We start from the raw sequence: 17,886 nt of genomic DNA on the forward strand, positions 1-17,886 counted from the left end.
ACAAAGTTGCATTCCTCTCTGTGGTAGTTTTTCTTGTAATTTTTTTCTTTGTGATGTTCTCTGGAATCTTTTACATTTGCAAGAGGTGGATATAAGGATCTACAGATAGACAACTCTGAAAGTGTGGAAACATTCCATGGATAATAGTGATTGGTAGAGCGAAGAAGGACTGTTGTGAAACTGTCATTATTTTACCCCGGAGATGACAACAGTTCAAGCACAAAGGCACAATGACAAGATTGAGCTTTGCATGAAAGAAACCATTGAGCTTAGTGCACCACACTAATGCTGCAAGGCACGAGGGGTGGGTGAGTGCTGCTTCTGCTTGCACTTGAATATCTATTATCCCTAAATGTAAAGATCATTAAAACACTTCTGGATTTTTAGTAATTATATTAAGTTGATAAAGACAGGCCTTTGTAAATCCAAGGGGCATGATGGGAAGTGACCTCATAAAGTCTCAACATAGTGGGATGATGTGACATGCTTCAGTAGGATCCTTGTGGCAACTGTGACAGCTGAGCCGAGAGGACAGTAATGGGAGGGATCGGTGAGTCAAAGCCTGATTTCACACCTGTGTTTACTTGTCTTCAGTTCAAACCACATGAGAACCAAGGTTTCCTCATTGCGTGTTCTGGTGTCTGACTTACTGATTCAGCAGAAAAACCTGCTGCAAAGATGTCAAACTTTATTATTATTAACATAATAATAATAATAATAATAATAATAATAATAATAATAATAATAATAAGTACTATTTTTCAAGTATAAAGGGTCAAAATGTGGTGGAGAATATTTCTGATGCATGAAAAGGTTTTAAATTAAATTTCTAATTAATGTGGAAAAACCCTTTGTTTTTTCAGAAAGTCTAAGTCTACAGTCCTTGTAAGTCCCTGATTCAAATTCTTCAAAGTTTTCTTTGGACAGGTCAACCCACATTTATTCATATCCCTGGTGGACTGGCTTTTTTACAGTTTACTCTAGAAATAGATTTTTGGTGATGAGCTCCAACTTGCAGGTTGGAAGACCTCCCTGCCATCACTTCAGTCTTTAGGTCCCTTCACAGATTCTACATTAGACTCAGGTCTCCCTGTTAGAAAAGAAAATGTTTGTAAAATAAAAAAAAATTAAGATTAACAATTTTTGGTGTTTAATTGTAGACACATGACAGATGAGACTTGTCTTGTGACTAAGTATTGCTTTCAAAGACTTACTTTTTATACTTATTGCAATAGCAACATGAAAATTTTATTTTATTTATGCACTATGTTGATGGTTTTTGAGATGGAATTGTGTGGGAAACTTATCAAGTAGATATCTTGCCTGCATTAAATATCAGATTACATAATCAACCTTAAGTAAATAATACTTCAAATTCACTTTCTTATAAAATGGGCACTAAGCATACAAAAAAGAGCACCAGCAAAACCAGGCGGCCATGGATATTTTTAGATGTTTCGTGAACAATTTCAATGATTATCATAATAGACAATTCAGATTACAAAAGTGAAGGACCCATTTAAAATAATCTAGAACTATCAAGATATATTTTTAAAAACAACTATAAACTAAATGCATAAATTTCCTTTACCAGACATGAGGAAACAAGAAGAAAAAAATCGTAATAGTGCCATACGTATTGAATTCATTTTAGTAAGACTACAAAACTTAAGTATAAAATAATTCAAACAGCATTTAGAACACTGGGTGCAGCTTCTTTGACTTGTAAAACTGATCTACTGGTTGCTCCAAATAGTTAATTAGTGCTTCCAAATATAGTCTGATATGTCATATCTGTCATATTGCATTATAAAGGCCATCTTTATTGTCATTATTGTAATTTTTTAGACAATAATTAGACGGAAATTGTTTTTGCCCAGCACCACAACCCAATGATATTACTTAATCCTGGGTACTATGTAGACGCCCCATCAGCCTTGTGAGGAACGGTTGTACGGTCAGTAGCCTGACCTGACTTCCGATTGAGCTAATCCTTATCTGAACACATGTAGCCCTCAGGCTATTAAGTTTTAACTCAAAATGAGTTACCTAAAGATGAAACAAGTGAAAATGATAAAAGATTGTGAAGTCAGGACACACACCTCATCCAAACACAGAGGTGGAATAAATTTCCATATGCACACTTTAAATATGTGACATAACATTACACAAAATCTCATTATATTTCCTCATATTTAGACCCACATATGTGTTTTTTAAAATGCTATAGCAAGAAACATTGAAAACAAAGTTCAAGGTTTCCCCCAGAAAACTTGCTAAGCCCAGTGATCTGGGCACCGAGGCGGTCCATCAGCAGGCCACCATGTTTCTGGATTAAAAGATGTTGACAGAAAATGTAAAATATTACTGATTATATGTTACTGGATTATATGTTACAGGAAGGCGTTGTCGGCAATGCTTAAACATACAACTATAGAGGCTTAAGAACAACAAACCAAAAATATACAACTAAAATAAATATTACTTTTTTGCACATTTGTTAAATACCAACTACCCAGTGTATCTTAAAAACTAAATATATTCCAGAAATATGGGGTTTTATCTACAAAGATTACAAATAAAGAGCAGCAAAGTGCATAAGAAAGTGGGATTGTTGCACATGATCTACAAAGACTGACTGCGTAATTGATTACAGGAGCAACAGTGGTGAAGATCGGCCTATTTAAATGACAATTTTGGCGTGGCACTGGCTGCCATCATGAAGAGTGTCAGAGAGAAAAGAAAAATAAAGTAGAAAGTCATTATGCTGGTACAATATCAATTCAATTCAATTAGTTTATACAGTGACAACTCAACAAATGTCATTTCAAAGCACTTTACAAGGAAATAATTTAAATTCAATCACGCATAAATTCCAATTGATCCTAGTTACCAGTTATTAAAAAGTTTCTGTCTTAGGAAATCCAGCAAATTGCATTAAGTCGTAAGCTTGCAGCATTCACTCACTGGGGGATTGAGAAGACCAAACGACACAAATGCAGAAGAAGAAACTGATCAAATGAGGTGGGATTATTTTTGATTAACTTTGATAGCAATCATCAAAGTTAATATGATCAGTTAGAGAGAATAATCAGTTAATGGCAGCATTATCTTAGCAGATATCCCCCTGAAGGAAGGTATCACAAGCAATGGAATGATGATACTATAATAATGGTAATAATAAAATGAATTTAAATTAGTATACACTGTGGTAAAACAACCGTAGAAACGATGTTCTACTTTTCAAAAGTGTTAAATATAGATGCGAAAACAGCATTTAGCAATCTGGTTCAGGTTTAGTAAATTGCTTTATGGTTAGTAAGTCAATACATTTGCATATCCTCCTCCTAGTATTTTGCGCCTTTTGGTGATCAGCAAATGTTTTACATATTCATGAAGGCAGACACGCTAAACTTATTGATTCAGATTCATATTTATTTGCGTCCCAAATGGCCAATTGATGTTACCGCAAGTATAAAAACTAAGACAAAATATCAGTTAAAAAACAATAAAACATACCAAAAAAAGACATAAAATATAAATCAATACATTGCACTTGCGATTCTCCTGATTTTGCTATGTAATCGCCTCTTTGTGTTGATTGTGTATCAGGTTTGTGTATGATATGAAGTTTGTTCCGGTTTTCATACACACAAAACTTTAGAATATCACTCCCATAGTATCTGGGTACGGGCAGCCAAGGCAGTTCTTGCAATACATATCTATCGTATTGCATACAATGATATTGTACAGCTCCACTCCCAAACCTAACTGTAACCCAGGCCTGTAATCCTGAACACAGTCTTAGATGTAGTTAAGCTACATGCTTGTCACTGCATAATTACCCTGCTGTAACCCAAAACCAGGAAGCATTCAAAATAGGTAATTATACCTGGAAAAAAATACCATTTTGCCTATGCATAACTCCATCTATTCCTATGGGTGGTGCTTTGGACTGCGTTGTCCAGATTTGGACAGTGGAGTCCAAATCTGAACTGTGACACTAAACATGCGGTGGACTGGGAGAAAGCTAGAATCAAAGCTAGTGTTCTTTATTAGTTTTGAAAATAATTTAATTTTAAAGTCTGTCTCCAACAACATGCAAACATTGGTATGCTTTGAAATCTGAATTTGTAATCCTCTCTTTGCTATGGATCTCTCTTTTAAATTATGCCAAGTACATTTCTGAAGAAAATCTTTAAACCACTTTTCATTTCTTTATGTTTTTCATAAAAAGTAGCCAGACCGTTGCCTGTTATTTTTGGTTGATTGCAGTCATTGAACTGTTAAAATGACCATTAGTTGAATATCAGGTAAGATCTAAAAAAATTATTTTATCACGGTTATACAAGGGACTTATGAGTAAAAAAACACATTCAACTTTATATGTGAAAAAAAAATGGGAAAAGGAAAGTAAAATGGAAATCACAGAAGAATGGAACAGTTAATGCTTGACAGTTTGGAGACGTACCGATTTGTACTCATGGAGAGAATTTAACTGGATAGGCCTGATTAGATTTTTTTATAACACCGAAACAGAAAATTTCTTGTACCAGGGCGGAGCCTAAATGCTGGAGGCAATGTGGAAACACAGAACCCAACCACTGGCATATATTCTTGGGACTGTACAATTATAAGACACTGTTGGATAGAAATACACAAAACTATTGAAAATATCTTGAATATAAGAATACCTTTTAAATTCACTATCTTTATTCTAGGTGACACAGAATCCCTGCCTGACAACACAAAATATCTGTTTCAAATACTAATTACAGCCTGTAAAAAACTGTCACGAGATGCTGGCTCCTCCCTTTGCCTCCCACTGTAGAAGAATGGATAGAGTGCAGGGTTTCCCCCAGTGTATTATAGGCCTGGCGGCCCGCCATGCTTTACTAGCGCCACCGCCAGGCTAAGCCTTTCTTATTTTATTTTTTTTAGGAAAATAAAATAAAAAAGCCTTTTTTTAAAGGCTATTTAAAAAAAAGTGTTTCTGTTGCTCTGAGCGTTTCACTATCAGAGCAGATTTATTCCTAAAAGATATTTTTGTATAAAATATGTTTATAGTTTATGCATTTAAAGCCGGACCAATCACACCACTGGGCCTCTGCGCGTTGCCTCGCGCGCTGCAGCAGCTGGATGTCTAAAGTTAACCTCAGCGCGGATCCCGCTCCTCCTTTCACTCGAACTGGACACAGACTGACCGCTATATTTACATCAACCCCCTGTGAGGACTTATGATCAGTTATGAGGAGTTATTGATTAATGTAAGAGTTTAAACCCACCGAGTTAGCTCTGGTTGCGCAGCAGCTCTACGTGAACCGCAGGAATAACTTGTAGTCGCGCTTTCAGAGGTGCTTTGAGGTGAGAATGATGTATATTTGTGAACAAAACATTATGCGGTGTTTTCATCTCAACACGCTGCCCAGCGTTTGGTCCTGTCTTCCCTGAAAAGTTTAGGTCTGTGTTCCCGGTTAGTCGGTGCGTTAGTGGTTAACGACCCAGCGCTATGAGGGGCCGTTTAGGACAAAATCTATGTTTTGTCTCTCACACACTACAAGAAACTCACGCCCCCTCAAAGGGACATCACGCACACTCTTAAAAAACCGCAAGCACACTCAAAAAATACTCAAATTGCGTATACACACTACTAACATGTCGCACACAAATGCTACCTTTCTCGCACACATACACTGTGCTAACATGTCGCACACACACACAAATGTTTCTCTCACATACACAAGACTAAAGTTGCGCGCGCGCGCACACACACACACACACACACACACACACACACACACAGTGCTAAGACTCGTTTTTTGAATGTGTGAGAATTGTCACGGAAGGGGCGGGGCATAATTTTTTGATCAACTGCGCATGCGTTGATCCTAAACTATAAGCTTCGATTGTTGACTCACTGTATGTTCTGTTACTTAGTATATTTGTGCTTTTAAATATATATAGAACTTTAAACTTTCTTGTAACTTAAATGTACTATAGAAATAAATAAATCTGATTCATTGATTAGAAATACCGAACATGGCTAACTCTAGTTCAAAACGAGGCGGTATTGGACCGCAGTGAAGTTAGTTTCAAGTTGGATATTCGATATTCGAGCTCCGGGGAGTAGCGGCGTTTAGCTCAAGATTGATCCGATTTATGAACGCTAATGTCGGCCGGGGATTGTCCACAACTCCCGGCCGCAGCGCACCAAGGTTTACTTAGGGACTGTCAACAAATTACCGAACCAAACATTCCTGCCTCATCTCTACAGACTGATGGAACAATTTCACACTGGTTCTGGGTCAACGGGTCACAAGACCTGGAAGCTATTGAAGAAAAGCACTCAATTTTGACCCAATAAAATCCTAAAAAATGGAAAATGGCTAAAAATGGAAAACAAATGTTTGTGCCTCATCTATACAGACTAATAGAACAATTTCTAAGTGATTCTGAGTTAATACTTTGCATGACCTGGAAGCTATTGAAGAAAACATATTATTGAAAGTATTGTATATGACTTTAATATTTAATACATGATATTGTGTCTCGTGTAAAAGCATGAATTAGTTAGTTGCTTACAATTCAAGGCATTTATTAAAATTTTTTCACAGGAATGTCTGGTTCTGTAATTTGTTGACAGTCCCCAAGTAAACCTTGGTGCGCTGTGGCCGGGAGTTGTGGACAATCCCCGGCCGACATTAGCGTTCATAAATCGTTTCAACCTTGAGCTAAACGCCTCTACTCCCCGGAGCTCGAATATCCAACTTAAAACTAACTTCACTGCGGCCCAATACCGCCTCGTTTTGAACTAGAGTTAGCCATGTTCGGTATAGCAGACTCTTTCTTCTTCGGCACTAGTTGGCGCCGGTTAATGATTCCTGTAATGCTGGCAACCAGTGGAAAGATTGTAATACAGCAATTTTGCTATTTCTAATCAATCAATCAGATTTATTTATTTATTTCTATAGTACATTTAAGTTACAAGAAAGTTTAAAGTTCTATATATATATTTAAAAGCACAAATATACTAAGTAATAGAACATACAGTGAGTCTACAATCGAAGCTTATAGTTTAGGATCAACGCATGCGCAGTTGATCAAAAAATTATGCCCCGCCTTTTCCGTGACAATTCTCACATTCAAAAAACGAGTCTCGCTCTCACACATACATAAAACAAGTCTTAGCACTGTGTGTGTGTGTGTGTGTGTGTGTGTGTGTGTGTGTGTGTGTGTGTGTGTGTGTGTGTGTGTGTGTGTGTGTGTGCGTGCGCGCAACGTTAGTCTTGTGTTGTGTATGTGAAAGAGAAACATTGGTTTGCGTGTGCGAGTGGTTAGTACAGTGTATGTGCGAGAAAGATAAAATGTGTGTGCGTGTGTGACATTTTAGTAGTGTGTATACACAATTTGAGTATTTTTTGAGTGTGCTTGCGTTTTTTTGAGTGTGCGTGAGTTTCTTGTAGTGTGTGAGAGACGAAACATAGATTTTGTCCTAAACGGCCCCTTATACTAATCACTCATCGTGCAGGTTTAACGCGGCGAGGAGCTTTCGCGCTCTCCTCGCAGTCATGCATCACGCTGATATTATATTATTATTACTAGTATTATTTTTCCGGTTACATTAAGCACCAAACCGTATCAAATGTTTTGCCCACTTAGTCAGACAGAGTTAATGCGCGAGGCCACTGGAGATCTGAGAAACTCGTCCAGAAACTCGACCAACCAGAATAGTTTGTGTCCCTTGTTAAAAACTCAACAGACACAAAATGAAAGAGCTACTAAAGTTACATTAGCAGCATTGAATTAAATCTCCCGTTTATTGCGCATCTCTGCGCAGTGCAACAGATTACCACATAATGCAGGGCCGGTCCAAGGCTGTATGAGGCCTGGAGCAGTATATGACTTGGGGGCCCCTCTTCCTGCTAAAAACATCAGCACCTCTAACAGCTTCTGTGTTAGATTTAGTGAAATATGGGAGAAGGGGGTAGTTTAACTGGCAAACCTAAAAGGCAATAAATTATAACTGCAGCTTACTAATTCGTATTTGTGAACAAACGGAGCTGAAACTCAAATATTAAACTCACTGCATCAGATTGTTGCTATGGTAACACAATCTGACTATGAATATTGTTTTTTTAAAGATTTTTTTGGCTCTAGTGGCCTTTATTTGATAGTTAATTGACAGGAAAGTGGGTAATGAGAGATGAGGGAAGACATGTAGCAAGGGTCGCCAAGGCTGGGAATCGAACCTGCGACAGCTGCGCTGAGGCCTAAGGCCTCCATATGTGGGTTGTGCTTAACCCCTGCGCCACCATAGCACACCGACTATGAATATTGTTCTCTGAACTTCTACAAAGTAAACTTACCAGCTCCTTAAAATCTTACATTAAATAATTTAAAGTCTTTTAATTTATATATGCTGAAACCATTATGTCAAATTTAGCAGCAATGATAATCTCAATAAACAAATGTTACATTGATTTATCTGTGGTCTATGTTAAAATATTAGCATTTATGGGGCCCCTGAAGCTCTGGAGAACCTGATGGAGCCGCTGACTTAATTTGGATTTAAAAGAAGTGGACATAATTGATATTTATTTTAATTGTATTATTTGATTAGTTGTTTTTAAGACTAGTTGTGGGTTTATATAGCAGTTCACTGACGATGTTTTCCCATAACATATACTTACCCAGTGATGTTTTTACTTTTATTGTCTACTTAACATCTTTTAATACAAAAAAACGGTGGACCGCCGGTGGACCGCCTCGGCGCCCTGACCACCGGGCTTAGCAAGTTTTCTGGGGGAAACCCTGGAGTGTGTTAATGAAATCTATCAGATGAAAAGATTAACATTTTTAATTCGTTTTCAACTGAACAATTTCACTAACTTGTGATCCAAAAATAGTGATTTGTTGTCCTATGTCAACAAATCACAATATGCAAGAATACTAGATTATTGAGAATTAGAAAAGAGAGGGTTCATTCTTCAGAGAGTGTCTATTTGCTATATAATTTACTTGTTATATACATAAAAGTAACGTTTTTCCAAAATAATACCCCCTTGTTCCATCTTTTTGTTTTGTTTTTGTAAATCGAAATGTAAAGAGAAGGAATTATGTATCTGATCACAGACTGAAATTGTGCTCTTGTAATCTTCTCAATACCTCAAAAACAAAGAATAAAAAATGAATTAAAAAAATAACATTTAAAAAAAAAAAGACCATTAATTGTGCTGTGCATTGTGTAAATATTCAGACAGCATCACATCTTAAACATATAGCTGATAAAAAATATGTGAAAGTTATGTTTTAATAAAATTTAAAAAGTATGTAGTAAAAACATTACCAGAGAGATGCATGATATTTCACCGCTGTAAGAACAGCTTACAATATTTTGGGTTTTTGACACAACTACATTTGTGGGGGGGAAACTAATGAGAGAGGAGCAATTATGCCTTTCTGACTGTCTATTGGGAGCAAATAACCTCAAGAGACAATTTAATGTAGGTTATGAAGTGGGGACACAACATTGAGTCACTCTTTAAGCTAAGGAGCTATAGCTATGTTAGGAAAAGAAAAGATAACTAGTTTAATACAAGTAGCTGTGACCCTGGCACAGGGTTTTTTCTCTGCACATCACCAGAGAAAAAAGTGATGTACAGTTTTTCTACATCTAATCAAAGCATTATTTGTGTGCAAACCTCTCTCCAGGTGACTTCTTACTGGCAGGACAATGCACACAGCTGCAGTCCTAATCTGTCGCTACAATGAGCAACATGACTGTGCACGACACACCTAACCTCCATGACCTTGACCGAACTTCGTCTGAGGCCATTTATCCAATCAGCTTCCAGGTATTCTTTTAGCTTGGCTAATGCAATAGAGTTGAAGGAGAAATTAAATCAAATCTCAAAATGTTTTATATTGCATGAATATTATTTAGTGAAACACTTCCATAAAACATTCCAAGGACCAATTTCTTTAAAACTTAACTTATTTTTAGCATTTTTGTCCAAAAATGCCAAAATGGGATGATTCTGGCCCACCGTTACGTTTGCTTCTGTCCTGGGTTCATGACATGCACTGTGCCATGGCCAGTCACTAAAGTTACTGTTTGGTTACTTGTTAGTGGAAATGGTAGAAGAGGCTTTTTTTGTTGTTTTAAATGAAGAAATGCCAGAAGACTTTATGGGAATAAATGATATACAACCATACCAGTATGAAACCGAACCTGAACTGGATGTCCAGAATTGAATGAAAACTCTTCAGATTGGGATTCTGATCATCAGCACCGGTATGGCTGACAAGTACAATTCATGGATTTAGTGCATTTATAGAAATGTTTATTCTGACAATTGTATACAGCCCAAATCTGTATGGCACAAAAATGCCATCACATATAAAGCACCTTGTTGTTTCATCTCATTGTCTGGCATCACAGAAAATACAGTATTATAAAATGCAATTCAGTATTATAAAATAGATTTTAACTTTACAAGAATATCTATATTTAATAATGTAAATATATTTTCAGTTCTCCTTTAAGCCTTTTCTCAGGGAACAATTTCCATATTAGCATGAGACTGCTCAGATAACACAGTCATAGAAAAATTGAATACTGTACTTTTTCACAACACAACATTTCTGTTATTTCTATTGGAAGGTTTCCTTGACAAGCTTTCTGGTTTTGGAGGTCGTGTTGGGCCTAAGCTCCAATCTCACGGTGCTGGTCCTCTACTGCATGAAACAGAACCTCATCAGCTCCGTTTCCAATATCATCACCATGAACCTGCATATGGTGGATGTGTTGGTGAGTTCTCGCTTCCATTAGTTCATACCTTTTATTTTTTGCATTAACCTCAACGGTTGAAGATTAAAATTTCAGCTGCTACCCTATTCCCCTTCACAACAAAATCATTATCACTTCCTTCTATATTACATTGTCAAATCATCTCTCCATCTCAACAGCTATGTTAAATAAACTTTTGGATTTAGTTAACTTCAGTGCAAAATTAAATTTCCTTCAAATCCTACTGTAGAGATATACCAAAATGTATTTACTACCCACTTAATTAGGGTTGCTTGTCCACATAGGTTAAAGACAACTTGTTCAAGTAATCACATAACACTTATATAGTGTATTTCTGGACACTCAAATATGCTTTACAATGAAATCAGTCATTCTCATTCACACAGCATCATTCACACACTAATGCTAGTAAGTTACAAGATTGTAGGCAAAGTTATGATGACCACTACCAGCAGGCAAGGTAGTTGAAGTGTCTTGCACAACACAACAAAGACAGAGACAGACAAAGCATGGACTCGAACCAGCAACCCACCATTGCCTCTACAAAGTACAAAGTAAGTCAAAAACGGCATCTGAAGTAATAGTCCAGATGCCAAGATTGAGTCGCAATTTTTGATATTTCTATCATGGGGGTGCTCGCTATGGTTCAGGTCACATTAACAGTAACGGAAGATTAAATATATAAATAAATAAAGGGGCACCTTATTACATTTAGAACAATAGGTGCCTACTGAGCCAACTGAGTTTTGCTTAAAAAAATTTTTTTTTAAACATTTAAATCACATTCGTCTCATGAAGTGCATTTTTTTTGCAAAACAAACTTATTTTGCATGTCAGAAATCTTGTCTTGCTATTCTAAGTTTTTGTTGGAGTCAAAGTTTTGCTTGTGATTCTCATATGACGTCTTGAGCAGGACCTAAAATCACAACCAAAGATTTCTGATGTGTGCAAATAAAAATTATTATGGAGATGATCGGTTTTGGACGGGCGATGTGCCCTTATTGCATAAGCGATACTGAAGAATGACTGATATCATGAAAGATACAGGGAAGAAGCTTTTTATTTTATCTTGCTTTGCTAGCAAAGTCGTTAGCTAGCAGCTAGCTAATAGCACCCCCACAACAGCCTAATGTCTGTATGATAGAAATACTGAGTCGATAGATAAGAACAGTTTCTCCTCACCTGGCTGTCTCCTCCCGCTCACCAGTTCTTCAGAGAAAGGCAGACGCAGAGGCCTGTCAGTGTCTGTTGTATTTCATTACCTCTCTGCTTAAACCGCGACTCCGAGCTGAAGCAGAAACGATACAACGTTTTCTGTCATCTGACAAGTAGCAAGTCTACTCCACTTTATTCACCAAAAACGTTTTTTTATTCACCAAAATCTGTTCAGTAATCTGGAACGTTCGCAACATTTAGCTCCAGTTAGCCGCCTTATCTCACTGCGCGAGAGGCAACTGCGTCATGCGTCACGGGCAAAAGGTCAAAGGTAACCGGAGGGATAATTATGTTGTACAAAAAATAATAAAAATAATTTTAGTACATGTTATGTGTCAGAAGAGGGCTTAGAAAATAATAATACAAAAAAAATTAAATAAAATAAAAATAAAAATTGACCAAAAGGGCACTTTGGGGCAAGGAGCAAAAAGGGCAGGTGCTCAAGCACCCCCAGCACCCCCTAGAATCTAGTTTATCCAATCTTTACTGCTCTTGTATAGTTAGCTGAGCACCTGCAAAATACAATGATTAGCAAATTCCAAAGCCCCTCTTATTGGGGGCTTATTGGGGCTCAGTTTTGGCTCAGGATGTCAGATTTCATCACGTAATTAGTGGGTTGCTCGTTCAAACCTTTGGCAAGACACCTCACCTGCAGGTGCTGGTCAGCCACCTCTTTTCTGTCAGTCTGCCCCTGTGGATACAATGTAACCTACCACTATCAGCATGTGAATGTGTATGAATTGATGCATGACTGATGGTAGTGTAAGGCACTTTAAAAGTCCTAGGACTTGATAAAGTCCTATACAATTGCAGGCCATTTACTTTTTGTTGTTTCTGGTTAATCTCCGGTTTTTAACAAACCGGAGATTAAAAAACTGTTATATTCAGAATGTAACATGAATTCCTTTCCTATTCCAGGTGTGTGTAAGCTGCATTCCGCTGACAACTGTGGTCATCCTACTTCCTTTGGAAACAGACACGGCCTTGATCAGCTGCTTCCATGAGGCCTGTGTGTCTTTTGCAAGTGTGGCTACTGCTGCAAATGTCCTGGCCATCACTGTGGACCGTTATGATATCTCAGTTCGACCAGCAAACCGTGTGCTAACAATGGGTCGAGCTGTGGCTCTGCTGGGATCCATCTGGGCTCTATCCTTTTTCAGTTTTTTGGTTCCATTCATGGAAGTGGGATTCTTCATCAGATCTGGTACAAATCTTGTAAACCAGACTGCAATAGTTAAAGTCTCTCAGATGAATGAATATTACTCAGAGCTAGGCTTATATTACCACCTGCTAGCACAGATCCCCATATTCTTTTTCACAGCTGTGGTCATGCTGGTAACTTACTACAAGATCCTTCAGGCACTTAACATTCGCATTGGAACACGCTTTCAACACAACTTACCCAAGAAAAAGCAAAAGAGCAAAAACAACATATCTTTGAGCACTGCCACACAAGCAGAGTCTACAGAAGCTTCACAGAGCAGCACCGCAGGCAAGGGTAGTGGAAATGCACCTTTAGGCATGCGGACATCCGTATCTGTCATAATTGCATTAAGAAGAGCGGTGAAGCGCCATCGAGAGAGAAGGGAAAGACAGAAACGAGTTTTTAAGATGTCTCTTCTGATCATCTCTACATTCCTTCTGTGCTGGACCCCAATAACTGTCCTTAACACAATCATACTCAGTAATGGTCCCAGTGACCTGACTGTACGCCTTCGGCTTGGTTTTCTGGTAATGGCATACGGAACCACCATCTTTCATCCTCTCCTATATGCCTTCACTCGGCAAAAGTTCCAGAAAGTTCTCAAAAGTAAGATGAAAAAAAGGGTGGTGTCTGTAGTGGAAGCAGAACCAACACCAAACAATGTGGTCATCCATAACTCCTGGATTGACCCCAGGAGAAATAAAAAGGTCACGTTCAAGGAGACTGAGGCCAGACAAAAGTGTCTTTGCTCAGAGGAAGCAGAGTGACAGACTGAACTCATGTAAATATGTCAAGAAAGCACACAGAAAAGTGAATGAACTAAAACATATGGATGAGGAGCAGAAAACAGAAAATAGTGGAAAAAAGAGTGGAAGGCAAAAATCTGCTGAAAATTTTAGATGAAGCTGAAAATCAGGTTGACATGCTGTATGAAGGATGAATGCTAAAATGATGGTATCATCATTGTTATGGAATTGTTATGACATGAACAAAGTTTCATCTTTATAAAATGAAACTTGAGATAACACTTGTTAAAGGTTTTCTCTGAGAAAAAGACATGGGTTATACTAACGTAATGTTATTTATTATAGACTCCCAGAGACTGAAATAAAGGAAGCTATTGTTGCAAAATTGTATCAATCAGTAGCTCCCGTTGTTCAATGTAATACAGGGTGAAACAAAGAGTCACAGAACACTTGGTTTGTCACCATTTGTAATAAATACCCAATGGCACAGTACTTGTCAGGATCGCGTTGTCTACAATTTCCTCCTAAGTGACTCAAAGTGACAATGCATCAGACAAATAAGCATTAAAACTTTCTGTACAACATTACATTGTTCTTATCTTTTTATTTTGTTTAATTATTTAAACATTGGGAAGCTGAGCCAAGAAGATCAAGAATACAAGAACACCCCATAATATGAAAGCATTGTGAAACTGACAGACAGTAATTGATAGTTTTTCAAGATGCAGGAAGTTTGGATACTTGTTACAGCTACTAGAGACTCTCCTAGGACCTCTGGCAGATGCACACTGTTTATTTAAGGTCTCTTAAGGAATGGGCCAGTTACCAGTAACAAGGTATAGAGCGGTTTTAAATGAGACACATGGAAAATGCACTTTTTTAACTCAAATACATTTTGTGTACTTGGACCCTCAGAAAAAGTCTGAAAATTTAGTCTCTCCCAATGCTGCATAGATATCTTTATATTAAGCTTGGATAATATTTTTCAGACATTCAGTTTCCTCTATATTCCACTATGTTTATTATTTTTTTGTTTGTTTTTTGTTTTTAATCCATAATGTCAGTATTTGCTGCACGAGTTCTAAACAAAATAATAGACTAATGAGACCAAAGAGGACCAGAAGTCCACTTTGATTATTGAAGTTATCTAGGCTTCCTCAGCAGAATCTCAGCAGAACCACAGGCTGATTTCCTTCATACCATGCTGTAAGAATGCAGTAAGTCAAGGAAAAGAAGTTCAGACCAAAACAGAGTGCATACTATATAGAACACAAACATGCTGCTCAGTAGAATAACATTTCTATATTAGAACTTCTCTGTTCTGTATCTACCAAATTACATCCAATGCAACTTCATTTCTGTATCCAATATGACATTTATTTGCAGACGGCAGGAAACACTGGAACTTGTGAACTGACTTTTTTGCTTCTAATAAGTAAGAGTAGTGTGTTAAATAGATAACCAACAGCACTGACCTGGAAAGCATAAATGGCAAAAGACCTACATTTGCATAGCCCTTTTTGGTAACACTTTATTTGAAGGGGTGTGCATAAGACTGACATAACGCCTGTCATGAACATAAAGAAGTCTTTATGAATGTTTATGACTGTTGTCATGAAGTGTCATTTGGTAAATAATAACACTTTTAATGCAAAGTTGCTCTAAAAGTTGCATTGAAAGTCCATTAAAAATGCCAACGTTGCATTAAATTGTCATTATTTACAAAATCATCATGCATAGTTGGCAGTTTGCATGCTGGATGCAAAGTGCCAGGATGCTGGACCACCAAAGACACAATAGCCACTGTTGCCATCATCGTCCAATTTCTGCAATAAAATTGGATCTAGAGTTGGTGTCCTGCTTTATCATTAACACTTTTCCTCTACTGACTCTGAAGGTTGCACAGTAACATGCACCACATGTAGTTAATCAGTGTTAAAGACCAAGAATGTTTTAAATATTGCTTAGAGCCTTGAAAGATCTTTCTAACAATTTTAAAGAGGGCATTACAGAGCTTTAGGTAAGAATCATCTCTGATCTGGGTATGTGCACGAGTAGAACATTAAACCATGAAATAAAGTCAGGATAATAAGTATTTGAACACCCTTCGACTTTGCAAGTTCTCCCACTTAGAAATCATGGAGGGGTTTGAAATTTTCATCTTAGGTGGCATGTACACTGTGAGACACAATCAAAAACAAAAAATCCGTAAATCACAATGTATGATTCTTTAAAATAATTTATTTGTGTATTACTGCTGTAATAGGCATCTGAACACCTGCCAATCAGCAAAAATTCTGACCCTCAATGACCTGTTAGCCCACCTCTAAAAAGTCTACCTCTAGTCCACTTCTTATTTTAAATGAAAAACACGTTAGCTGGATATAGAATCCTGTCCACCCCACACAAGCAATAAGATTCCAACTACTAAAATGGCTAAGACCAAAGAGCTGTCCAAAGACACCAGAGACAAAATTGTAGAGCTCCACAAGGATGGAAAAGGTTACGGGGCAATTGGCAAGCAGCCTGGTGAAAACAGATCAACTGTTGGCGCAATTATTAGAAAATGGAAAAAACTAAACATGACTGTCAATCTCCCTCGCAAGATGTCCTTGCAAGATCTTGCAAGGACATCTTGCTCCTCGCAAGATCTCACCTCATGGCGTATCATTGATCCTAAGAAAGGTGAGGTATCAGCTCAGAACTACCGTATTTTCCGCACTATAAGGCGCACTGGATTATAAGGCGCACCTTCAATGAATGGCCTATTTTAAAACTTTTTTCATATATAAGGTGCACCCCATTATAAGGCGCATAGAATAGACGCTACAGTAGAGGCTGGAGTTACGTTATGCATCCACTAGATGGGGCTGCACTAAAGTGAATGTCAACAAAACAATCCGACTCCGGTCGGCGAGGAGAGCCTACCGCGACTGGGCCGGGGCGTGGCCTTTCTCCGATTGCGCACAGCACGTTCGTGGAGAACGTGGTGCTAAATGACCTGCAGACGACCTGATTCTAGACGGTCGGTAGGTAGATAGGTCAGTCAAACTTATTAATAGATTACAAACCAGAGTTCTGACAACGATCCCAGCATGCACCACGCACGTTCTTCTTCTACGGGCGAAAATGAAGTCGGCGGCTGCTTACCGTAGTTGCTAGACCTGTTGTGGCTCAATATTGGTCCATATATAAGGCGCTCCGGATTATAAGGCGCACTGTCGGCTTTTGAGGAAATTGAAGGTTTTTAGATGCGCCTTATACGGTATACGGGAGGAGCTGGTCAATCACCTGAAGAGAGCTGGCATCACTGTTTCCAAGGTTACTGTGGGTAATAAACTAAAACGTCATGGTTTAAAAATCATGCATGGCACAGAAGGTTCCCCTGCTTAAATCAGCACACGTATAGGCCCATCTTAAGTTTGACCATGACCATTTGGATGATCTAGAGGAGTCAGTGGTCAGAAGGCTATGTGGTCAAATGAGGCCAAAATAGAACTTTTTGGTCTTAATTCTAAACATCCTCTATGTTTAGAGAATAAGTGCCATTCCAAAAACACTATTTATACTGTGAAGCATGGGGGTGAAAACATCATGCTTTGGGGTGTTTTTCTGCATATGGGACAGGCCAACTGTACTGTATTAAGGAGAGGATGACCGGGGCATGTACTGCAAGATTTTGGGGAACAAACTCCTCAGTTAGAGCATTGAAGATGGGTGGTGGCTGGGTCTTCCAGCATGACAATGATCTGAAGCACACAGCCAGGATAACCAAGGAGTGGCTCCATAGCAAAGTTCTGGAGCAGCCTAGCCAGTCTCCAGACCTAAACCCAATAGAAAATCTTTGGAGGAGCTCAAACTCCATGTTTCTCAGTGACTTTCCAGAAACCTGGCTGATCTAGAGAAGATCT

At 38.1% G+C, this 17,886-nt stretch overlaps 2 protein-coding genes across 5 annotated transcripts in view; one reads left to right on the forward strand and one right to left on the reverse strand.

The window, feature by feature from the left end:
- cog5 (component of oligomeric golgi complex 5) overlaps positions 1-17,886 on the reverse strand; it is a 91,182-nt gene that overhangs the window by 58,529 nt on the left and 14,767 nt on the right. The window lies entirely within an intron of this gene.
- Positions 9,734-14,562, forward strand: LOC103459569 (G-protein coupled receptor 22). The gene is given in 4 exon segments (XM_017302853.2): positions 9,734-9,753; positions 9,755-9,854; positions 10,664-10,810; positions 12,944-14,562. Coding segments are annotated over 4 exon segments (1,320 nt in total). The 3' UTR covers positions 13,997-14,562.

Source organism: Poecilia reticulata, chromosome 23 (assembly GCF_904066995.2).
Source record: "Poecilia reticulata chromosome 23, P_reticulata-male-v2, whole genome shotgun sequence".
Lineage (NCBI taxonomy): Eukaryota > Metazoa > Chordata > Actinopteri > Cyprinodontiformes > Poeciliidae > Poecilia > Poecilia reticulata.